Below are 24,756 nucleotides of genomic sequence, written 5' to 3'. Positions count from 1 at the left end.
TGCCTCTAAACCCCATTGGCCACGGTGTTGCCCGCTCTCGCTTGGAGATGCCCTTTGGAGTCTTTTACAGCCTGCTTAGCTTTTCAACATTTGGGTGCCTGCTTCACATATGGCCTCTTCACACTGCCCACCCCCTCACTCCTGGCCATTTTCGAACAAGGCGTGAATGCAGAGTCTTGGGGCCCCCCACTTCTCACCCCACTTCCACTGCAAGAAGCACCTGCTTCTGCTTCCTGCTCTACCAGTGAACCAGAGGAGTCCTCTCCTCTCATGGGAGGGGCTTGGTCAAAAGTGTTCTGGAAACCTCAGATCATACCTGTCCACAGGCTTGTAGTTGGGGAAATGCACCTCCACCCTCCACTCCATAAAACCTTCCCTAAAATTCTGAGCACACACAACTTGGCCTTTGCCGTTGCAGTCCTCTGGTGTCAGCTGGGAGAAACAGGCAGCCACCAGCCATTAACAGCAAAATATACATTTCCAAATGTGAAGTGACAAAACGTTGCACAAGCAACTGGTGCCACCCAGGCAGGGAATGGGCAGCTCTCCAGCAGGGGTTCCGTTCCGGCCACAGCTCTGTCTGCAACCCTGTGGCCAGGGAAGGCTCTTCCGGTGGCCTCGCCCCCTGCGGACAGACCAGCTGCCCTCACCAGTCCCAAGGAAACCGGGGCTTCCAGACAGGAAAGCGAGTCCCAAGCCCAGGAGGAGTCCCACCCCTCACGAGGCGGGTGGCAGGCCGCACGGTCGAGCGCCCTCCTCTTCTTGCACATCTGCCCCCTGGGCCGCCCCAAGTCTCCTGCCCTAGTGGCTGCTTCTGGCTGGGTAGCGCAACTTGGCCTCCTGCAAGAAGTTCTGGAAGGCGGGTCCTTCGTGGCTTTCCTCGGTCACTGGAGCAGAAGGAGACAGCAGAAGGGAACTCCCGGTCAAGGGTGGGGGGCACCTCTGGGGCCCAGAGAACCCTCTCCGACTGGGGCTAGTGCCGTGGCAGGCGAGACCCCAACATCCCACACCTGGGCTGTCACGGCGGTGGTCAAGGGCAGGAGCCAGGAGAAGTCTCCTCCCTCGCCCAGAGCCTCCCTCACCTTGGTGGTCAATGTCCTCCGGATCGCTCTCTGGATCACCCTCCTCCTGCTCCTCTTCGTTCTGGGCGCCTCGTGTCAGGATCAGTGCCGAGGGGCCCAGCGGGGCGGAGTCTGCGGAAGAGCCTGGGGAGAAGCCAAGCAGCTGCCAAGCCCTGCCCATGTGGCCTGCCGGCCTGCCCCCCCCCACTGGACCCCTTGCTCAGGAGCCCCCACCTCTGCACAGGCAAGGATGGGGTGAGGGGTCTGCGGAGAGGCAGCCTGGCTGGGATCGCAGGGAAGCAGCACCAGCAGCAGCGTTCCCCTGCAGACACCACTGCCAGGAAGCAACCAGCTCGGGCACCCCCCACCCCGCCAGACCAGCACAGCCACCCCGCTGTGGGGTGCAGAGCAGGGGCGGGGAAGCAGCGGCCGCCCCCACCACCGCCCCCGGAGGAGAGCAGCCTCTGCCCTCCTGCCCCCAGCCTCATCCTGGCTTCCGCACTGGCCGCCGCCACCTCCTGGCAGTGAGGCCACCAAGGCCAGAGCGCGCCTCTCCCCAAGGGAGGCACTCCGCAGCGGCCTCCACCAAGCAGCTCCTTGCAGCCCTGACAGACCTGGCCCAGCCGGGCTGCTCTCCACAGCAAGGGGGCCCCAATCCCTCTGCAGACGCTCCAGCTGCTCTTGCTGCTGCTGCTGGCTCTGCACTCTTCCCTGCAAGCAAGGAAAGGCTATTATTGTGAGGCATACAAGACTCAGAGTCACACGTGACACTTTGGGAAACCACAGCTGGCGATGCCTTCCAGGCGGCAGAGCCCTGCCAAGTGTGGGAGGGAACAGGCAGCTGCCAGGACACTGGACACCCCTCCCACCCCTCCACAGGGTGCTGCCAGCCAGCCAGCCACGACAGGGCACAAGTCTGTGCATGCGAACGTGCGCACACGCATGTGTTCTGGTGCGCCCGAGCCAGCCCGCCTGCCCCGGCTGCTTCCCATTCTTCTGGCCCCAGAGCAGAAGGGCTCCCAGGACCACCTTCTCATCTTGCTCTGCAAACTGCACGTCAAGAATGCACTCAGGATCTCACAGAGCAGCCCCAGGAGTCTCTGCTTGATCTCCACCTTTCTCTTCCTGCAAGATCCTGGCCACTGCAGCCAGAGTCCCGGCCCCACATCCACAGCAAGGCCCAGGGAAAAGGAGATCGGAAGCTGGGCTTGCCACGAGGTTTCCTTCCACTCCACAGGCAGGCAAGCAGACAGCACAGAAAGGGAACGGACAGGAAGAGAACCCAAGATCGGCGTGGGGGGGGGGCAGGAAGGGCTTGGGGTTTCACCCCTGCCCAAGTGCTCTGTAGCTTCCCCCCCAATGGAGAACCCTGGCAGAACCAGCAGGGCTTCTGCAAGGGTGGTCTTGCCTCACTAGCCACCTAGACTTTTTTGAAAGTGTCCACAAGCTGGACACTGATAGTGGTGATAATGCAGATGTGATAATGCTTGAACTTTCAAAAAGCTTTTGGCAAAGTCCCTCACCAAAGGCTCCCGTGCAAACCTGATGGGATCGGAGGACAGGTCCTCTTATGGACTGGGAAGTGGTTGAAGACTAGAAAGCAGAGAGTAGGAAGCACTGTGCACAACACGCGGCTTCTCTCACCTCCACGCCCATCCCTGCTCTGCTCTCCTGCCTCCATTTCTCTCCGTCTCTCTCACTCCTCCACCTTTCCCTTCTCTCTCGCTCACAAAAACTGCACCTCTTGCAAACAAAATCCCACAAGAATCACGCATACTCAAGTCGCAGTCGACAAGACTGGTAGCAATTTCCCAGTCACGGATACTCAAAACTGTGGTTGGCGAGAGATTCCCCTAATGCCTTACAGAAATCTATGGTGTGGCCACATCTGGAATATTGTGCACAGTTCTGGTCACTGCACCTCAAAAAAAAAAGACTGTAAAGCTGGAAAAGATGCAGAAAATGATCAGGAGGCTGGAGTGACTCCCCTGTGAGGAGCGACTACAGCATCTGGGCCTCTTTAGTCCAGAAAGGCGGCAGGTAAGCGGGGGGCATGATAGAGATGCATAAAATTGTGCGTGGTATGGATAGAGTGGATCAAGAAGTTTTTCTCTCTCTCTCTCAGAATAGCAGAACCCTGGGTCATCCGTTGAAGCTCAGTACTGGGAAATTCCAGACAGACAAAACTCCTTTGCACAGTGTGTAGTTAAACGATGGAATTCCCTGCCACCAGATGTGGTGATGGCCACCAATCCAGACTGTTTTTAAAAGGGATTAGGCAAGTTCGTGGAGGATAGGGCTATCAAAGGCTACTAGTCTTGGCAATTGTATATTTCCATCAGGATCAGAGGGGGCAGTTGCCTCCTCCCCCCCCCCCCCGCTTGTGGGCTTCCCAGATGTGCCTGGCAGGCCACTGTGTGAAGCAAGACACCTTGGGCCTGATCCAGCAGATCGTTCCTCACACCTAGTCAGACCCCTGGACCCTATAGCTCAGGACTGTTTCTCACTGCCTAGCAAGCGGCTCTCCCGGGAGGCAGACAGAGAAGGGCCTCTCTCAGACATACCTGCAGGTGCCGCTGGGAGCGGAACCTGAGACCTTTGGCATGCCAAGCTGATGCTCCACCACTGAGCATAGTCTGGAGAAGAGCTGGTCTTGTGGCGGTAAATGGGGCACTGCTTCACTCACCGTGAAGGCTGCTTCTTGCTGCTGCAGCCAAGGACGTCTCCGTGCAGGGATGATGCTTCTCCACGTGGCTCTTTTAAGGCAGGACTTATGCCAACTAAGAGGAAGCCCTGAAGAGCCAGGGAGCAGCATGGCCCCCCCCCACCCAGTGCTTTTAGGCCAAGAGTACCTCAAAAATAAACACTGGCTAAAAAACATAAAGCACGCAGAGCCGCAAACCATGACAAAACACAAACCCCAGAGTGTCAGGAACAACTGGCGGACAGGCTGAAGAAATAACTCCCAAAGGTGCCCTAGATAAGAGGAGGTGCGGATGCTGAAGGGAGGGTCAAGATGTCCTTGGATGCAGCAGAAAGAAGCAGCCTTCACAGTGAGTGAACCAATGCTCCATTCTCGGCTGCTGCAATCCAAGGACGTCTCACAGTGTGGTGACATAGCACAGCCCTCAGCCCCACCGACTCCAGCGGGAGAACCAGCTGGAGAACCTGTCTCCCAAAAGCCACTTGGGTGGAGGTGAAGGAGTCCAATTCCTATTGTCTGGTGAACATAGAAAGAACCCTCCTCCTCCAGGTAGTTGCTCTACAAATATCCCGGACAGCAGTGTTAGTAGGGAAAACAGCCACGGTAGCTGCAGCCCTGATAGAAGGGGCACCTGCTTGAGTGGGAGTCCCAAGGTCCTGGGATTCATAAGCCGCAGCTATGCAAGCCCTTGACCACCAAGCTATGGTGGCAGGGGAAACAGCCTGACCCACCGTTCGAGGAAACAGAACGTGGTTCTGTGGTACGAATATGTTTTGCATGTTTTATGTATGTCTTTAGACATCTACAGACAGCCAATCAGCACCAGGCCTACTCTGTTGGGTAAGAACATAAGAACAGCCCTGCTGGATCAGGCCCAAGGAAGCCCATCTAGTCCAGCATCCTGTTTCGCACAGTGGCCCACCAGATACCACTGGAAGCCACAGGCAGGAGTTGAGGGCATGCCCTCTCTCCTGTCGTTGCTCCCCTGCAACTGGTGCTCAGAACCATCCTGCCTTTGAGGCTGGAGGTGGCCTGTAGCCCTCTGACTAGTAGCCGTTGTTAGACCTCTCCTCCATGAAGTTCTCCAAACCCCTCTTCAAGCCATCCAGGTGGTTGGCTGTCACCACATCTTGTGGCGGAGAATTCCACAAGTGGATTATGCGTTGTGTGAAAAAGTACTTCCGTTCGTTGGCCCTAAATTTCCCGGCAATCAATTTCATGGGATGACCTCTGGTTCTAGTGTTATGGGAGAGGGAGAAGAGTTTCTCTCTATCCACATTCTCCACACCATGCATGATTTTATAGACCTCTATCATGTCTCCCCTCAGTCACCTTTTTTCTAAACTAAAAAGCCCCAGGTGTTGTAGCCTAGCCTCATAAGAAAGGTGCTCCAGGCCCCTGGTCATCTTGGTTGCCCTCTTCTGCACCTTTTCCAGTTCTACAATGTCCTTTTTTAGATATGGTGACCAGAATTGTACGTAGTACTCCAAGTGTGGTCGCACCATAGATTTGTATAAGGGCATTATAATAGTAGCAACTTTATTTTCAACCCCTTTCCTAATGAACCCTAGCATGGAATTGGCCTTTTTCACAGCTGCCACACATTGAGTCGACACTTTCAACCAGCTGTCCACCACAACCCCAAGATCCCTCTCCTGGTCCGTCACCGACAGCTCAGATCCCATCAGCGTATACTTTGAAGTTGGGGTTTTTCGTCCCAATGTGCATCCTGTTTCCTGTCCTTCAACCAGTTACCAATCCACTGAGGAACATAGGAAGCTGCCATATACTGAGTCAGACCATTGGTCCATCTAGCTCATTATTGTCTTCATAGACTGGCAGCGGCTTCTCCAAGGTTACAGGCAGGAATCTCTCTCAGCCCTATCTTGGAGAAGCCAGGGAGGGAACTTGAAACCTTCTGCTCATCCCAGAGCAGCTTCATCCCCTGAGGGGAAGATCTTGCAGTGCTCACACATCAAGTCTCCCATTCAGATGCAACCAGGGCAGACCCTGCTTAGCTATAGGGACAAGTCATGCTTGCTACCACAAGACCAGCTCTCCTCTCCTCTCCTCTCCACACATGTACTTGTCCCCTTATCCCATGATCGCTAAGTTTCCTCAGAAGTCTTTGATGAGGAACTTTGTCAAAAGCTTTTTGGAAGTCCAGGTATACTATGTCAACTGGATCACCTTGATCCACACACTCGTTGACGCTCTCAAAGAACTCCAAAAGGTTGGTCAGGCAAGATTTACCTTTGCGGAAGCCAAGCTGGTTCACTCGCAGCAGGCCCTGTTCTTCTTTGTGCTTTACAATTCTATCCTTGAGGATGCTTTCCATCAATTTTCCTGGAACGGACATTAAGCTAACCGGCCTGTAATTTCCCGGATCGCCCCTGGGTCCCTTCTTGAAAATTGATGTTACATTTGCTACTCCTTTACATTGGTGTTACATTTGCTACTCTGTACCAGTCCTCTGTACCAGTCCAATTTTAGGGATAAGTTATAATATTTTAGCAAGGAGGTCAGCAATTTCACACTTGAGTTCTTTGAGGACTCTTGGATGGATGCCATCTGGCCCTGGTGATTTGTTAGTTTTCAGTTTTTCCAGACAGTTTAGAACATCATCCCTTGTCACTTCTATATGACTCAGTTATTTAGCCTCCATCCCTAAAAAGCCTGGTTCAAGAACAGGTATATGCTCAGTATACTCTGCCGTGAAGACAGACGCAAAAAACTCATTTAGCTTCTCTGCAACCTCCATATACTCCTTAATAATCCCTTTCACTCCCTCATTGTCTAATGGTCCAACCACCTCCCTGGCAGGTTTCTTGCTACTGATGTATTTAAAGAAATTTTTGTTATTCCCCTTGATACTTTTGGCTGAAGGTTCCTCAAACTCTCTCCTCATCTCATAAGAACGTAAGAACAGCCCTGCTGCATCAGGCCCAAGGTATATCTAGTCCAGCATCCCGTTTCGCACAGTGGCCCACCAGATGCCACTGGAAGCCACAGGCAGGAGTTGAGGGCATGCCCTCTCTCCTGCTGTTACTCCCCCACAACTGGTACCCAGAGGCACCCGGCCCCCAAGGCTGGAGGTGGCCTAGAGCCCTCCGACTAGTAGCCGTCAATAGACCTCTTCTCCATGAAATTATCCAAACCTGGTCTTGTGGTAGCAAGCATGACTTGTCCCCATAGCTAAGCAGGGTCTGCCCTGATTGCATCTGAATGGGAGACTTGATGTGTGAGCACTGCAAGATCTTCCCCTCAAGGGATGAAGCTGCTCTGGGATGAGCAGAAGGTTTCAAGTTCCCTCCCTGGCTTCTCCAAGATAGGGCTGAGAGAGATTCTCGCCTGCAACCTTGGAGAAGCCGCTGCCAGTCTGTGAAGACAATACTGAGCTAGATAGACCAATGGTCTGACTCAGTATATGGCAATTTCCTATGTTCCTATCCCTCTCCTGGTCAGTCACCGACAGCTCAGATCCCACCATCAGCGTATACTTGCAGTTGGGGTTCTTCGTCCCAATGTGCATCACTTTACACTTGCCAACACTGAACCGCATTTGCCACTTTGTCGCCCACTCCCCCAGTTTGCAGAGATCCTTTTGGAGCTCTCCCGTATTGTCACCTCCCTTATTGTCACCTTGCATTTCTTTTGCCAGAGTTTGTGTTCCTTTCTGTTCTCTTCATTTGGACAGGCCTTCCAATTTCTGAAGGAAGTCTTCCCTTTTATGGCTTCTTTGTACCCGTGAGCCATGCTAGCATCCTCCTGGACTTAGTGGTACCTTTCCTCCTTTTGGGTATACAATCTAAATGGGCTTCTAGTATTGTGGTTTTGAGTAAACTCCATGCACTCTGGAGTGAAGCGACTCTCCCCTGATTTTCCCTTTCAGCTTTCTTTTCACAATACTCATCTTGGAGAAGTTTCCTCTTCTGAAATTTAAAATGTCTGTGTTAGCCTTCCTTGGTGATTCTCTCCCCACATGTATGCTGAATTTGTATGCACTATGGTCACTGTTCCCTAAAGGGTTGATGTCACTAACATCGCGCACCAGGTCCTGGGTGCCACTCAGAATTAAGTCCAAGGTTGTCTCCTCTCTGGTTGGTTCCAAGACCAACTGTTCTAGGGCACAGTCATTTAGCGTATCTAGAAATTGGACCTCTTTGTCCTGACCTGACTGTGAATTTACCCAGTCTATGTGTGGGTAATTGAAGTCACCCATGATTATAGCCCTGCCTCTCCTTGACGCCTCCCTGATTTCCTGCTGCAACTCACAATCGCTGTCAGCGTTTTGATCCAGAGGGCGATAGCACCTCCCCAGTAGGGATCTAGAAATTTGACCTCTCTGTCATTAACTGACTGTCAGTTTACCGAGTCTGTGTGTGGGTAATTGAAGTCACCCATGATTATAGCCCTGCCTCTCCTTGACGCCTCCCTTATTTCCTGCTGCAACTCCCAGTCACTGTCGGCGTTTTGATCCGGAGGGCGATAGCACATCCCCAGTAGCATGTTCCCTTTCAGGCCTCGTATTGTCACCCACAGGGTTTCTGCAGAGGACTCCAGTCCACCCAGGTTTTCTAGCTTGTGAGATTCTATCCCTTCTCTAACATACAGTGCTACCCCTCCTCCAAGGTGCCCCTCCCTGTCCTTTCTATAGAGTTTATACCCAGGGAGAACAGCGTCCCACCGGTTCTCACTGTTCCACCATGTTTCTGTTATGCCCACTATATCTATTTCTGCATTAGCCACCAAGCACTCCAGCTCACCCATCTTGGCTCAGAGGCTTCTGGCATTGGCATATAAGCACCTATAAGCTGAATCTCTCACCTGATGTCTGCTCTCTTTCTTCTGACTCTTTGGCCAGCTGGCACAGGCTCCTGTCTGCTCTTATGTGGTTCTGCTCTGACCCCTTCTGTTTTATCTGAATCCTTTGCACCCTCACACTTTAAAGGATGGCTTCTGCTGAATGGGATACTCCCAAGCTCCCATCGGCTGTTCCCCAGGCGTCATTTTAAAAGCTGCTCTGCAACTGTTTTGATTTTAAGTGCCAGCAGTCTGGTTCCATCTTGGTTCAAGTGCAGCCCATCCCTTTTGTACAGGCCTTGCTTGCCCCAAAATGTGTCCCATTTCCTAACAAATCTAAACCTCTCCTCCCGGCACCAACGTCTCATCCACGCATTGAAACCCCTCAGCTCTGCCTGTCTCACTGTACCTGCGCGTGGAACAGGTAGCATTTCTGAGAATGCTACCTTGGGGGTCCTGGACTTCAATACACTACCTATCAGCCTAAATTTGGATTCCAGGACCTCCCGACTACATTTCCCCACGTCGTTGGTGCCGGTGTGCACCACAACAGCTGTCTCCTCCCCAGCACTGCCTAGGAGCCTGTCTAGACGCCGCGTGATGTCCGCAACCTTCGCACCAGGCAGGCAAGTCACCGTGCGGTCAACACGCGGGTCACAAACCCATCTCTCTATACCTCTAACGATCAAATTGCCCACCCACCCCCAGAGGAGTATCCCCCGTGCGAGAGGATCTGGGCTCATCATCCATGGAAGGGGTCCCTTCTAAAGGAGCATTTCCCTCTTCCTCAGACCGATGTCCTCGGTCTGAGGACATGTGAAAAGGGGAGGCCACCTTTGGGTGAAAAAGGGAGGCCGGAATTAGCCCAATGGAGACCTCAGAAAAGATGCACAAGTTCTTATGTGCTGACAGGGTGCGGAGTGCTGACCCCCTGCAGGCCGAAGTGACCTCTATGAGGAAGACAAGCTCTAAAGTTGTCTTTAGAGTAGTTGTCTTTAGAGTAGTGGAATGGACTTCACTGGTCCGAAAGGGGAACCCTGGAGAGCCTGAAGGACAGGATGCCACTGCCAGGTAGAGAGACGGGACCCAATGGGGAGAGAGCAGAGTTGCCCCTCTGAGGAAACCCTTTAAGTGAGGGTGCTGTTGCCGACAGTGTTTGGAAACCCCTGAGAGGAGTCCCACCAGAGAGGCAGCCTGGCATTTTAGCGTGTTTGCAGAGGGACCCCAGTCCGTCCTGGAGGAATTGGAGGAGGAGCCTCACAGTAGCTGATCCCTTGGGGATTGCATGCTGGATAGACCGTCTGAGGAAGACCCTCCAGGTACACTGCTAAATCCTATTTGCTGAAGGACACCTAGAGGCTAACCTTGTGCCGAGCACCTTGGATGAATAGCCATGCCGTTTTACAAAGCGCCGTTTGGTCTCCAGGTGGCTAGCTTTGACCAGCCTGGATCTGGAGGACACACTGAGCCCTGCTGTAGAAGGGGCTCCGTGACTGGAAGTATCAGGTGTTCTGCTGTGGCCAGCTTGATGCGTTCTGACAAACCAGGGTCTTTTGGGCCAGAACGGAGCCACAGGATGACTTGCCGCTTGACTTTTACTCTCTAAAGGCCCTGGGGAAGGAGCGGGGTCGGTGGGAAGGCACACAGGAGGCCCTCCAGCCAGTGAGCTGAGAGTGCATCCACTGCCTCTGCCTGAGGGCAGGGGAACCTGGGAAAAAACGCTGTAGCTTCACATTGGCTGGAGTCACTAAAAGGTCCACAGACGGCTGGCCGAAGTGCGTCATGATAAGGTGGAAGGTATTCGGGTCCATCTCCCTTTCCCCTGGGAGAAGTTCCTTCCGACTGATCCAGTCTGCCGCCACGTGGAGGTCATCCCTGTATATGGTGGTCAGTGTTCCCTGTAAGAGGAATTCCCAGATGTTGTTGACTACAGTACCCAGAATCCCCAGCTGCAATAACCTTTGGCCGGGGATTATGGGAGTGGTAGTCAACAACATCTGGAATCCCTCTTACAGGGAACACGGATGGTGGGCTGTCATGGCTGTCACCTGCTGCCAGGCCCCCTGGAACAGAAGGATCGCTTCCGCCTGCAGCCATCCCAACCTGGTCCCCACTGGCGATTCATGAGCGACTTGGCCGTGGTGTTGTCTGTGCATATCATCACATGTTGGTGGACTGGAACGCTCAGGGTGCCAGTTGATACCGTGCTGCTTTTCGTCTTTTGACCACTTTCCTTGAGCCGACTTGGGGAGGCAGTGGGCGCCCCACCCGTACTTGCTGGCGTCTGTGGCGATGATGATCCAGGGCAGATCCAGGAACTCATTTCCCACCAAGAGGTATGGAATAGTCATCCCTCAGTGCAGGGACCGAAGTGCCAGAGGCGTCAGGATGACCCATCTCTGTTGGATTTTACTGCAATCTCCAGATGGAATGGTAGAAGAAACCGCTGCAGGGGCCTCAGATGAAAGCATGCTCATGGCACTGCCTCCATGGCTACCACCATCAGCCCCAGGATTCTGGAAAGGGAGAGCAGCGGAAGAGATCTCCGTACTAGGGCTTGTCTCACTTCATTCTCCAGAGTGAATCTGTGCTCTGCGGGTAGGAACAGTTTGTCTCATTGCATGTCTATCAGAATGCCCAGATGGAGCAGTTGGTGAGATGGTGTGAGCTGGCTTTTCTCTCTGTTGATCAAGAAGCTGTGGTCCTGGAACACCTGAAGGGTGCGTTGTAGGTCCCTGTCCATCACTGTCTGAAGCGAAGGAGATTTTAGCAACAGTTCATGCAGATACTCAAATATCGCTACACCCAGGAGGCGGAGATGCGCTAGCACTGGTGACCAGATCATTGTAAATACGTGAGGTGCTGAAGAGATGCCAAGAGGGTGCGCCCTGTATTGGCAATGAGCACCGGAATAAAGGAAGCACAGCAGGTGGCGAATGTCCTGATGTATTGGGATGGCCAATAAGCCTCTTTGGGTCCACCGCCGTGAGACAATCGAAATGTTGGAGGGCCCCCTCGATTGACCTTAGAGACTCCAAGCGGAATTTCCACTTTTTGCACATAGTGGTTGAGAATTTTAAATCGAACATTGCCCGTAGGGAGCAGTTTTTCCCCTGGGACCGTGAAAATGATGGAGTAGATGCCTCTACCCTGTTGAACTGTTGGGACATGCTTTATTGACAAGAGTTGCTGAATTGCAGGAGGTTGGAGTGGGCAGAAAGTGTTGAGGGGGATTTGTGTCCCACTGTTATGAAGAAGCCTGCCTCAATGGAGGTGAGTACCCTGCCAGAGGCGATGCACTCTCAGGTGTGCAAGCGTGTGGAGAGGCGACCACCCAAGAGCACACACCCTCATGTCAGAATTGCTGTTTTTGGGGGTGGGGTTCATTGACGGCTGCCCTGTTGCCGAAGCCCTGTCTGGAAGGCTTGCATCTGTTCCAGGAGGAACGCTGTGACCTAAAACCTCGATCCCTACCACCAAGGAGGGACAAGGGAGCAAAAAAAGGGCTGAAACAGTTTCCGCCCCTACGTGCGCTCTGGTTTACATGTCGAGGAGAACATGATTGATTGACTGATTGATTAAGTGACATCAAGTCAGTGTCGACTCTTAGTGACCACATAGATTCTCTCCAGGATGATCTGGATGGTCTTCACCTTGGCCTTTAAGGTCTCTCAGTGGTGCATTCATTGCTGTCATAATTGAGTCCATCCACCTTGCTGCTGGTCATCCTCCTCTTTCCTTCAACTTTTCCCAGCATTGTAGACTTCTCAAGGGAGCTGGGTTTTGGCATAATGTGTCCAAAGTATGATAGTTTGAGCCTGGTCATTTGTGTCTCAAGTGAAAAGTCTGGATTGATTTGTTCTATGCAAGTAAGGAATATCTTCTAGATTATTTTGGGTGTTGGCATCTCTGCTGTACAGATTTTAACTCCTTTCATCTTTGTTTGATGTTCTCTGAATCAGTTACTATCTGTCCTTTGGCACCCCTTAACATACCAATTCAAGGCTGGCACCTCCTTCTGAGTTCAGAGATCTTTTGGAAAACTTTTTTCCAAAACTGGTTTTTCCAAGTCTATTTCCATCCTCAAAGTCTTTACAGATGTCATTGTAGTACTGCTCCTTGTCTCTTCTAACAGCTTTCTGAAATTCCCTATTAAGTTCCTTCCTGAGGTCTTTATCTTTTTTGACTTTGGCTTCTCTCCTCTTAATGGCAATTTCCACTGTCTGTTCTGACATCCATTTTGCTTTCTTCGGTTTCTTTGGCAGTCTCTTTTCACATTTGTCCTTAACTTTTTTGATTTCATTCCACAGTTCCTCTGGTTCCCTATCAATGAGGTTCAGAATTTCAAAGCAGTTCTTGATGTTCTCCTTGAAAATGGTGGGTACATTCTCAAGATCATATCGTGGAAACTGTAGAGCTTTGTTTTTCTGCTTTAGCTTGATTTAGAACTTGCACATGAGCAGTTCATGATCTGTTCCACAATCGGCCCCTGGCCACATCTTTGCTGTTATAACTGAGCTCTTCCACCTCCTTGCACCAGTAATGTAATCAATTTGATTTCTATGTACTCCATCTGGTGATGTCCATGTGTACAAGCACCGCTTTGGTTGTTTGAAGAAAGTGTTAGCAATGAAGAGATCATTGGCTTAGCAGAAACTAAGAGTCGCTCTCCTGCTTTATTTCTGTTTCCTAGGCCATCCATCCATCTTTCATCCATTTTTGCAAGGGCAGTACAGAAACTGAATAAATTAAAAAAATGCAGTCCAACTTTGTTTTCCTCCTTACCTTTTCCAGCTTTGGCATTCCAGTCTCCCACCACCAGCAGGACATCTTGCTTGCATGTTCTGTCAATTTCAGTCCGGACTTGAGCATAAAACTCATCAACTTCCTCTTCTTCTGCATCAGTCGTTGAGGCATAGACTTGAAGAATTGTCGTGTTAAAGGAAAGGATAGCTTTCTTTTCATCTTTTGACTCTATACGCATTTCCTTTAAGGCCTCATCCCCAAACAATTTTTTCCCCACTGAAGGCTACCGCTGTGAGGCTGCTTTTGGAGAAAGCACCAACCTGCCAATATTTCAACCATAAATTATAGCGGCCCACTACTGAAGCCACTGCTGTCTGTGGTGCAAGGCGAGTAGAGTCAAGAGTGGAAGCCAAGATAAAGGCCTGCGCCTCATGCAATTTTATGTTTGCCTCATGTGAGCGGTACCAAAGTTTGGTTCTTGTACTAAGCCATCTAGCCAGATGAGGGTTCTCTGGCTACTATAAAGGTAGCTGCAGAAGCTTAATTCATGGGTGAACCTCACGGCCTCTTCCATACGTTTATCAGGGGGGCTTTTAGGGCGGATTCCCCATCCCAGGGGAGGACCAATTTCAAATTGTCGCCGCCACGAGAGCATCTGTTGGGGTAGGGGGAGGAATAGAATTTGTTAGCCATTGCGGAGTTCTTTCGATTGGAGGTGAGACGTTTTCATTCCACCTTTTCTGCCTCCACAGAAACAACTTTGGAACTGGCCATATTATTTGCCCCTGGGCTCTCTAGGCAGTTGTGGTAAGGCGGCCCATGGGGCAGCTTACTGGCTACCTGAATGGCCTCTGGAAGGCCTTGATGGTGCTTCCCCTCATGTCAACTTTGCGTTTAGCTTGGTTCATGCAGCAAAGGGAAAGAAAGAAGACAAGAAAAAGCAATGGGGGGAGGGGAGCAACACTGAAAGTAAAACTAAAGCTAACCTCTCCCCTTTTTTGCTTTTTGAGTTTTAGAAGATCTCTGAACAAAGAAACAAGGCAGACAGTCAAGAAGAATAAATGGAAATAGAGGAGGGAGAAACAAGGAACCAATCAGAGAAACACTGAGAGAGAACCGCCTGGAGCCCAACGCAGGACTCAAAGCACTGGGTGGGGCCATGCTGCTCCCTGGCTCTTCAGGGCTTCCACTTAACTGGCATAAGTCCTGCCTTCGAGCCACATGGAGAAGCATAACCCACACAGAGACGTCCGTGGACTGCAGCAGCAAAGAAGCAAGCATGAATTGTCCCCTTTGCTAACCAGAGTCCACCCTGGCTTGCATTTGAACGGGAGACTACATGTGAGCACTGCAAGACATCCCCCTTAGGGGATAATGGGGCCATTCTGGGTCCCAAGTTCCCTCCCTGGCAGCATCTCCAAGATAGTGCTGAGAGAGACTCCTGCCTGCCACCTTGCAGAATAGGCTCTGCTAAGGGAGAACCAGCACGGCTTCTGCAAAAGTAAATCTTGCCTCCCCAACCTCTGGCAATTCTTTGAGAGTGTCAACAGGTGTAAAGGTAATCCAGTTGACATAGTATACCTGGACTATCAAAAAGCTTCCCACAAAGTTCCTCATCAAAGACTCTTGAGAAAGCTTAGCAGTCATGGAATAAGGAGACAAGTACATGTGTGAACTGCTAACTGGTTGAAGGACAGGAAACAGGGTAGGTATAAACAGAGAGTTTCACAGTGGGGGGCAAGTAAGAAGTGGGGTGCCCCAGGGATCTGTACTAGGACCGGTGCTTTTTAATTGATTCATAAATGATCTAGAAGCAGGGGTAAGCAGCGAGGTGGCCACATTTGCAGATGATACCAAACTACTTAGGGTAGTGAAATACCAAACAGACTGTGAGGTGCTCCAAAAGGATCTCTCCAAGTTGGGGGAGTGGGTGACAAAATGGCAAATGCAGTCCAATGTGAGCAAGTGTCAAGTGATGCATATTGGGGCAAAAAACCCCAACTTCAAGTATACGCTGATGGAGTCTGAACTGCTGGTGACTGACCAGGAGAGAGATCGTTGGGTCATGGTAGACAGCTCGTTGAAAGCCTTGTGCGGCATGCTGTGAAAAAGGCCAAGTCCATGCCAGGAAAGGCTCTTGCAGCCTTTCCTTCGCCCAGTCCTGCCTGGTCGGACCAGGGCCGCCAGACTGGTTCAGATGTCCAGCGTTCAAGACGCTGCAAGCAGGCATCCCCGCCCCCCATGGGAAAGCCCTTCCCCTCCTCTTACTGCTCCTCAACCCCCACCATCAGCTGAGGAGCAAGCTGAGCCTCTCCGGCCTCACAACAGCTTGCAGACGCTGCAGCAAGCCCTGGGCCCGGGTGGGTGAGGGAGGGGCCGATGCCGGCTCAGCCAGCAGCACGTTGGGCCGCACGCGCTTACCAGTTTTTTCCGTAGGCGCTCATACTCTGGGCGGTACTCTCTGGAAGAGGAGAGAAAGAAGCTGGTTTGGTACATGGACTCAGGGGTGCAGAGACTTCTTTCAGCCAAATGCCAGAACTGTCCCCTTTGGATCCTGATCCTCTCTTTCAAGCAGCTCCGACCACCACGCCCCAGCCTACCTGCTTACCAACACACGGGTAACACTATGCACTTCCTGCCTGCAGCAGGCCACCCCATGGTTTATGAAGGACAATAGTTTATGAAAGATGAGTTAGGGTTAGGGTGGCCCACAGCTCTGGCAGAGCTGTGGGCCACCACTAAAATAGCCTTTCTATGGCATGGGCAAGCTTGCCCACCAGAGTATAATAGTGAACTCTTTGTCTTCAAAAAGCCTAAACAATGTCCTCACATCTAGCCCAGATAATGGGGTAAAATGTTTCACTTACACTTAGCTCTGCATGCTCCAAGTTTCAGACAGGGAAGTCACAAATCCTCCCACGTAAGTGTTCAGGGAGGGGAGTGTGTGCGAGAAAGAGAGAGAGAGTGTGTGTGTGTACACATCTCTCTCTCAATCAAATTTGTACACCGCCCCAAACTTTCGTCTCTGGACGGTTAACAATAGCATAAAACAAGTTAAAAACATATACAAAAACTTAAAACAATTTAAAAATTTAAAAATAAACCAGAAATTAAAACCTAACATTTTTAAAAAGCTGAGAAAGCTTGGGTGAAGAGGTGGGTTTTCAAGTGCTTTTTTAAAATTGTCAGAGATGGGGAGGATTGTATCTCAGTAGGGTACAGCAGGGTTCTTGGGTGGGGACTCCCCCTGAGAAGGCCCCATAGTTCCGGAGACCGTGAAGAGTTCTTTGTTCCTCTGTGGGACGAAGACAGCTCCAAATATGCAGCCAGCTGTTCACTTATCAAAACCACAACCCTGCAACTAGAGACTGCCAGCTTCCCAACCCCACCAACATCACTGGCTTAGGATGAAGGTAGATTTGCTTGGGCTTTTGAATATTTGCCTTTTGCCTTTTTAATCACCTATAAACTGCTCCTTTACTCTTTTGAACACTTTTAAAATAGACCCTCAGTTCTAGTTTTATCGTAATGCTGACTGTACTGAGTTAAATAGTGCATTCTGCATACCGACACCATGATATAGTTTTTGAGGTCACCCCATTTTGGGCTAAAAATGGGAATTCCATAGTAACAGACTGGGCCGTCCCGTGTCAACATAGGAGGCCCACGAGGCTGGATGGTGGCAGCGAAAAACCCTATTCGGCAGAGGAATTTGCGGATGCCTAGCTGAGGTTTGACCAGACTTTCCCTGCCTCCTCTGCAAAAGGCTTACAACACCAGCGCCCTTTTGGGGACCAGAGGAGGGCTCCCGAGCGGAGGTCAGTGCACGGGCCTGGGGTCTGCATGTGGGGCACCAGACGGGGTCTGCCTCCAGCACCCCAGCCCAAGCAGCCCCCAGAGGGTGGGGCCGCGTGGCGTCGGGAGGCTCCGGCAAGGCACCCCTGCAGGAGCCGGCCTCTGCTGAGCCGCCAAAATGCTGCAGCTCCCGCCAAAGCCTAGATAAGCCAGGCAAGTCCAGGCAGCCGCCCATCCTGGATCTCAGCCAAGCCAGTGGCTGCCGGGCAGTCCTTTGGCCCAGCCGATTAAGCCCTCTCACCTCTCGTATTCTTCCACTGCTTTGGAGACCTGTTCAAAGAACTCCTCTAGTCCTGTGCCCTGGACAGCAGACACACCAACTACCTGCAAGGGAAGTGCTTTGATTGCAAGAGGGCCTGTGATCTGGGGCAGCAGGGGCAGAGACTGGGGGCCAAGAGCCAGGAGGGCTGCTCTCTCACGCCCCACGGCTGGAACACACACACACACACACCCCAACCTCCCTGGAGACCTCCACCAAGGAGGAGGATGGCCACACGCACGCAGGACACAAAGGCCAGCCTCTGGGGCTAGCAGTCCCCATCCAAAAGCTGAACAGGCCCATACGCACCCCCCACCCCCACCACCACACCCCCCCTCAGGAGGAACAGCCCCCACCTTGATTGAGTGGTAGAACTCATCCAGCACCAGGCTCATGGAGCGCGTCAGGTTGCTGGCGTAGGTGGCTTCCTGGCTGAGGGCCTCTTGGAAGACCTCAAAGTCCCGCATCCACTCCACTGCAAAGCTGTGGTCGATGATGTCTGTCTGAGGCAACGGAAAAGAGGAGGCGAAGGGGTGGCCCGATCACTCCCAGCTGGCCTCTCATCCAAGGATTAGCCAGGGCCGGCCCTGCTTTGCTTCCGAGATCAGGCACAGCCAGGGTGAGGCGGCCAGAGGCAAGGGGGGGCCCAGTGCAGCAGCAGTAGCTCTCAAGGGGCAGGGCTGAGGCGTGACTCCCAGCCAAGTGGTGGCGGCGGCGGCGGCAGCAGCACCACTTCCTGGCCCCGGGGCAAGCCCCGCCAGCCCCCCCGGCTCTCTTCACGGGCAGCAGGGCAGGCCAAGAGGCAGCTTCTCCTCCTCCTCCTCCTCTCGCTTGTGGGGCAGGGGCAAGCGGAATAATCCCAGCCCAGCAGAGTGTGAGGGAAACCCCAGACGCCCCCCTGGCCAAAGAGTAGGAAGTCGACCGAAGGGGAAAGTGTGCGCACACGCACACACGCACACACACACCCACCCCTGAGCAAGCCCCTTGTTTGCCTGCACATGCCGGACGTCTCCAGGAGCCTGCCTGAGAGATGCAAAGTACCCCTCCCCAGACCCCCCACTGGAGCAGGCAGTCCTGCCTCTGCCGGGGCTGATCACCCAACCACTCCCAAGGCCAAGAAGCGGGGGGGGGGAGCCTGTGCAGAACGGCCCCTCCGTGCCTTGCCTGGGTCTGCCGCAGAGGCATTTCTCCAGCAAACCGCCTTTGCTCTCTCCAGCTGCGAGGAGAGAGGGGGACACCCAGGCGCCCTTGGCCACCAGCCCGAGGGAAGGGAAGGGCTGGGCTGGCTGCAAGAGGCAAAGGGGCTCCGCCAGCCCCCCCCCACACACACACACACCCCTGTCCCTCTCCAGGCCACAGAGGTCCTCCTCCTCCTCCTCCTGGGCAGAGCCCTGACTGTCCGCTGATGGGCCAGGCTCAACAGACGGTGGGCCCACACCATGCGCTCTCTGCTGGGGGTGGCGACAGGACGGCCTGGCTGCAAGGCCGTCAAGTGGGCCTCCTCCTTTTGCAGACCGGGGGGTGGGGTGCCGAGTCCAAAACGGACAGAGGACTGGACTAGCCCAGCGCACTCACCTTATTCATGGCCACAATGAACGGGAGCTTTGTTTTGTACAGGATGCTGAAAAGAGAAGACCACAGCCGGGGATGCAGAGTCGTTCTGGGCCACGAGTCGCCTCACAGAGCCAGGCGGGGCATTTCTTGCGAGGGGGTCGCACAGTCAGTGGGGGAAGGGGAGCCACATCCCTGCAAGAGGCTGAGCTGGCTGCCGGCTCACAGCTCAGGAGCAGCCGCCAGGAAGAGGAGCGCCCGGAGCGCCCGTAAGGTGGCCGGCCCCTCACTGCCTGCTCCAAAGCGACCGGAGGCCCAGCATTCACCGAGGCCCACAAAGAGCCGCCTGGCTCACTGCCGCCCTCAAGACAGAGCCCAGGAGCAGTCAGCGGGGCCTCCCCCTGAATGCCCACCCAGGGGAAGAACCGCCCTGCTGCTGGACCAGACCCCCAAGGAGGCCCGTCCAGCCCCACACCTCCTTCCGCACAGCAGCCCACCCGATGCCTCTGGGAAGCCCACTGGCAAGAGAGATGGGCGTGCCCTCGTCTCTCCTACTGCTCTTGCCCCCCTTTCGGGATGCCTGGGCCTGCCAATGCTTAGGCGCCTCCGAGGCTCACAGCTGGGGGACGGCCACGAACGCCCCCCCATCCCTCCCTCCCCCCCCGCCATTCCAGTCCAGCCACTGGGGCAGAAAGCAGGCTGTAGCTATCCAGGAGACGCTGCCCGTATCGTGGCAAGACATTTCTTGGTGTGCATGGAGAGGAGTGAGCCTGTGGCAGGAGAGTGGAAGGAAGGGAGAGGGAGGGAGGGAGGGAAATGGGCAGGCAAAAGCCTACCGGCCCATCCAGCAGCAAGGCCTCCTACCTGCAGGCGTAGAGCATGTTGGACATGAAAGTCACAGGACTGGTACTGCGAGAGGTGTCCATCACATACGCCACCACTGAGGGGAATGAGGAAGCCTGGACAGGCACAAAACAAGCATGAGCAAGAGCTGGGGCGGGCGGGGTGGGTGGGAGGGAAGGCTGGCTGGGTAGGGATACGAATGGAACGGGCAGGGGCGGAACACAGTGCATTTCCCCCTCGCTCCGGCGCTCTGCTGGTAAAGATTTGGCCAGGGCGGCAGTGTGCCTCCCTGCTGCCCCGTTCCCTCCTCGGCCGGAAGGGCGGGAGCGTGTGTGCACCCAACAGGCACACGTGCGAGCGTGCATGTGCACCCGGCACTCCCCGCCACAGAGGGGACGGGGCAGCAGGGAGGGAGGCTGCTGTCCGATGGGAGTCTTTGCAAGCGGAGCGCTGTCGGCAGGGAAGCAGAGGGAGGGGTAAGTGCAACACCCCCCACCCCACCCCCGCCTTTGAGCCTCTGAACCGCCCAGTGTTCGAACCTGTTCGGAGGCCCAGAAAAGGTTCGTGCACATCCCTGGCACTCGGGGGGGGGGGCTTCTCCTTCCTCATGCCCCAAGCTGAATAAAGGACACTAACCAGGGCTTCAGTGATGATGGTGCCAGAGGCAGACCAGGTGAAGACCTCGATCTGCCCAGGAGTATCAATCAGGACATACCTACAAGAGAAAGAACACACACTCTCTCTCTCTCTCTCTCTCAAGCACTCAGGTTTAATTAGATATTTAGGAAAAAAATGCCTATCCTGCCCAAGACTCCCAAATACAGGCCTTACCCTTATTCAGCAATGAGGACAGCGTGTGGTGAGTTGGCGGGGGGGGGGGCACAGCCACCCCCAGCACACAGTAGGCCACAGCAGTTCCAAGGAACAGCCACCACACAGTGGGTGTCGCACCAGGCCCAGCCATAGCCGCCTCCCCAGCCCTCGGAAATCCAGAAGAACTCCCCCCTCAGTCCACGTCTGAAGCTGCCTCGTCCCGACAGAGCCGTGCTCAGCATTGCCCATGGACTGGCAGCGGCCCCCTCGAGGTCTCTCTTCCCCCACCCTGCCACTCAGCTGCAGCTCCAACGTATCCAGCCACCTGAAGGCCCAGCCAGCCCGCCGGTCTCTCTAATTCAGGACTGTCCGCAGCTCTCCAGGGCTCCAGACAGAGAAGAGTCTTTCCCGGCCAGGCCCTGAACCCGAGAGCCTCTGGGCACAAAACAGGTGCTTCACCACCACCACCCAGTCCCAGCTCCTCCTGCCCCACGACTCTGCCAGTGCTGAACCAGGCAGGCTGCAGTAGAACGAGGAGCTCCCTGGGAGTCAGCTACATCCTTGCTGGACATACGTTATTCCACCCCACACCCCAGGAACAGGGCAGGACCCCAAGGCACCAGCCGCCTCCTCAAGTCCTGCTATAGGAGGTGGCAGAAGACACACACACACACAGAGAGAGCAGCTGCCTTCTCCCCAGTCAGACCAGTGGCCTACTTAGCCCAGAGCAATCTGGGTATTCGGACAGGAAAGGCTGCCTGGGGACCCACCAGGGGGCCGTCTTCCCAGCCCTGAGGCCCCAGAGCCTTCTTTCAAGGGGCGATTTCCACGGGCAAAGCACGTGCTTCACAACAACTGAGCCCTTCCCAAAGGTGTGGAGTGTGTCTCCCTTCATGACAGGAGTATTCCACTCCAGAATGACGTTGGGTCTCTCGTTTACTCACGGGGATGTGCTCTGTCGCTTCTCAATAAACTGCATCACCTAAGCAGAATGACAAAGAAAAGCAGAGCCGTGAGCAGCGTACTGGAGGGGAAGCAGGGCAGATATTTTAAATAAACAAAAATGCTGCATAGTTCAGGGAGTGGACAATGTAACAGCCAGAGAACTGCAGCAGGACAGAATTATTTGTTTTTCTCTTTATTTATTTATTTATTCATTCATTCATTTTATCCACATGCCTGCTCAGCTTTACCAAAGAAGTGGCCCAAAATGTGAAAGCACCATCGCTAGTCAATCCTTGGTCACCCAGGAGAAAATATTCACTAGGTACAATCCAGCCAAGGCATTCATCTAAAGCAGCTCAAAACCATGTACCTGATCAAATCTTGTAGCAAAAAGGTTGAGGGAAGTCACAATGCCCCCATTTGGGCCCAGGCCATATCTGTTGTGTGTTCAGGAAAGCCCAATTCAGTATTTCGGGGCCTTCACAGAGCAGGGAAGTTCACAGAGTGCTCTCAAAAAGCCAGCAACGTCAGTGCACCCCTTCACTGAAGGGCAGAAAGGGAGGCATTTAAATCAAGGGTCCCTCCAGAACTTTCAACCAGCATAGGACCAGTTAAACCAAGACATCAAGCGTCTGAAGCTGGGAGTTCTATGCATCCACTGAGGGTCGTGCTTCACAGACTGTGCTGGCCCATGAAGTCTGGGACAAGAATTCAGGGGCTCCTGATGAAAGCTGCCAGCACCAGTAGGCTGGGGAGGGGGGAGAGCACCCTCCGGTGCTTCTGGCAACTATGAGGCTCATGGGGCAACGTCCTCTGATGCCCCTTCCCCTAGCAGCACTTCTCAAGCACTGCTTGGGGCAGCTGGCTAGCATCTACCAACTGCCTCCTGGCTACACACCACCTAGGCCAAGGGGCACGTAGCCCTCCAGGTTTGTAGCCACAGGAGACAGACAAGTGACCTTCAGGCTTCATGGCAAAGGGTTGGGAGAACCAGAAAGCCCTGCCCCAAAGCAGTACTGGCCAGCCATCAGCCCAAGTTCCTTTCAACCCAAGCCCCAGTTAGTACCCCCAATGCGCTTACTTCATGGCCCTCCCTCAGCTCCACCCCAAGGGCCCTGCAGAAATGCCCTGCTAAGGCAAGGATACTGCTTCATAACTTCTTTGTACTTCACAGTGTCACGGATATCTTAAAAAGAGAGAGAGAGAGAGAGAGAGAGAGAGAGAGAGAATCAAGTTACAGACACCCCCAGTGAATTAGACTTTTCGAAGGAAACACCAGCTGCCACCGCCACACAATAGCCTGGCTGGGGGCTGAGTCAGAGAGCTCAGAGGGACTGACCTTTGGCGAGAGCATTTCACTCCCTTGGCCTGTCAGTGCTGCAGAACACTTCTTCACATCCTTCACCCGAGCCTCTTATTTCTTCCCCCCTCCTATCCTGCAGTTGTATTTCTGTTACCAGTAATGCCTGGCTGATTTTGTACCAGCCAAACTTACAAAAAAATAGCCTCATGTATAGCAAACTACCCATCAACCTTTTCCACAAGTTTCCCCACCCACACATACCAAGGAACTGTTAACCAAAGGTAGACCATTAGATTATGGAATGTTACAAAATTCAGTGGTCTAAACTTATGATGATTATTATTATTCCACTATCTTATCACATTCAAGCAGCTTCGAACAAGAATACGGTATTGCCTCACTGTGGCTTTTAAACAGTATGGGCAGTTCTGGTCACCCAGAGCCCAAAAGACCCGCTTCACACCCATACAGATGAGGATGTTCCCCACCTGGTGCCACACGGACCTACAACAGCAGTGATCTCAATGACCCCAAGCAGAAGTGCCACATGTGTGTCCCTATCAGGCTTCTGTATACTTGGACCTGCAATAGGGTACCGTGGTGGGGGGTGTCAGCCTGCATGACAATGCGGTGATGGGGAAAGCTGCACCTGTTACCTGTCTGCCAACTAGTTTTCCAAGACACAGAGGCTCAGCATGAGCACAGAAACCCCACACCTCTCTGAGGCTGTCAGGACTCACAGTGCAGCTGAAACTATCCCCCAAAGCCCTTTGATTGTTTTAGCTGTGCACCTGCTCCTGGGACAAATATTTATATACCATTTTTCAAATCAAGTTCTCTTAAGTAGTTTCCATAGAAAAATAATAAATACACAAGCTGGTTTCTTGTCCCGACAAAGGCTTGCAGTATGAAAACAAGCACAAGGCAGACTCCAGCAACCACCACGGGAGAAATGTTGTGCTGGGACTGGAGAGGGACAATTGCTCTCCTGCTCAATATCCACGATCTCCAAAGGGCCTCTTTGCTCACTTGCCACTTCTCTCTTGTAAAGGCTGACAAGTGAGGCAGCTCCACCTCTTGCTGCTTAACCTTGGGTGTCTCCAGGAGGGCAGGGCAGGGCAGGGGCTTCTCCATCGCAGCAGCAGCGGCGCCTTGGCCTCGGTGCTGGGGGAACCTGCCGCGCCCCGCCCAACTCCAGGGTCCTCCTGGGCTTCCGTCTCGAGGGCGCTGCGGGCGGAGCAAGCTGGAGGGCTCCCGGGAGAGGGAGGAGGAGGAGGAGGAGGAGGAGGAGCCGAGCCGCCCCCGCCCGCTGCTACTCACCGATATTTGCTGGGAAGGGAAGCTCGTGCACGGCGGGGTCCAGGTTGATGACGTACGGGGGCGCACCCTGGCTGTGCAGGTAGGCGGTGAGCCTCTGGCGGGAGGAGAAGGAAGAGGCGGGAATCAGCCCCCGCGGGCGGGGAGGGAGAGAGGGAGGGAGGCGCGGGGGAGGAGGCTGCTCACCCGAGGACCCCTCCCTGGATCAGTCCGGGGCGAGGCGCACCGCCCGAGGCCGCCCCCCCCCCCGCGCGCTGGGGCCGCTCCCTGCCTGCTCACCTGCACCAGCGCCGTCTTGCCGGAGCCGGCCATGCCCAGCACCAGGACGCAGACCGGCGGCGGAGCAGCCCCCGCGGCAGCCCCACCAGCTCCAGCCGCCGCCATCTTGCCCCCGGCGGCTCCTCCTTCCGCTTCCGGGGCAGACCACGCCTTCGGCCGCAGAGACATCCGGTCTCAAGCCCCGTAGAGCGGCCCGCTCTGTAGCTGTTACCATAGAGTGGTGCCGCAGTGGAGGCGGAGGGAGTGGCCGGAAGCGCCTCCTCCTCCTCCCCCCCTC

The 24,756-nt window shown here is 54.0% G+C and overlaps 1 protein-coding gene across 1 annotated transcript; it reads right to left on the bottom strand.

Annotated features, from left to right (window-relative positions):
- Positions 1 to 459: 459 nt before the first annotated feature.
- On the bottom strand, positions 460 to 24,755 carry GPN1 (GPN-loop GTPase 1). The gene is made up of 14 exons (XM_053251373.1): positions 24,480 to 24,755; positions 24,204 to 24,297; positions 22,727 to 22,766; positions 21,951 to 22,017; positions 21,580 to 21,617; positions 20,459 to 20,537; positions 19,844 to 19,938; positions 19,004 to 19,049; positions 17,785 to 17,931; positions 17,411 to 17,493; positions 15,736 to 15,775; positions 1,676 to 1,772; positions 1,083 to 1,205; positions 460 to 887 (listed from the first exon to the last, which is right to left on the bottom strand). Exons 1-14 carry the CDS (start codon positions 24,645 to 24,647, stop codon positions 802 to 804), a joined length of 1,203 nt encoding a protein of 400 aa, XP_053107348.1. The 5' UTR covers positions 24,648 to 24,755; the 3' UTR covers positions 460 to 801.
- Between the last annotated feature and the right edge of the window lies 1 nt (position 24,756).

Source organism: Hemicordylus capensis, chromosome 1 (assembly GCF_027244095.1).
Source record: "Hemicordylus capensis ecotype Gifberg chromosome 1, rHemCap1.1.pri, whole genome shotgun sequence".
Taxonomy (NCBI): Eukaryota; Metazoa; Chordata; class Lepidosauria; order Squamata; family Cordylidae; genus Hemicordylus; species Hemicordylus capensis.
The sequence above is the reverse complement of the archived record's forward strand: the minus strand, read 5'-3'. Positions and strand labels throughout refer to the sequence as shown.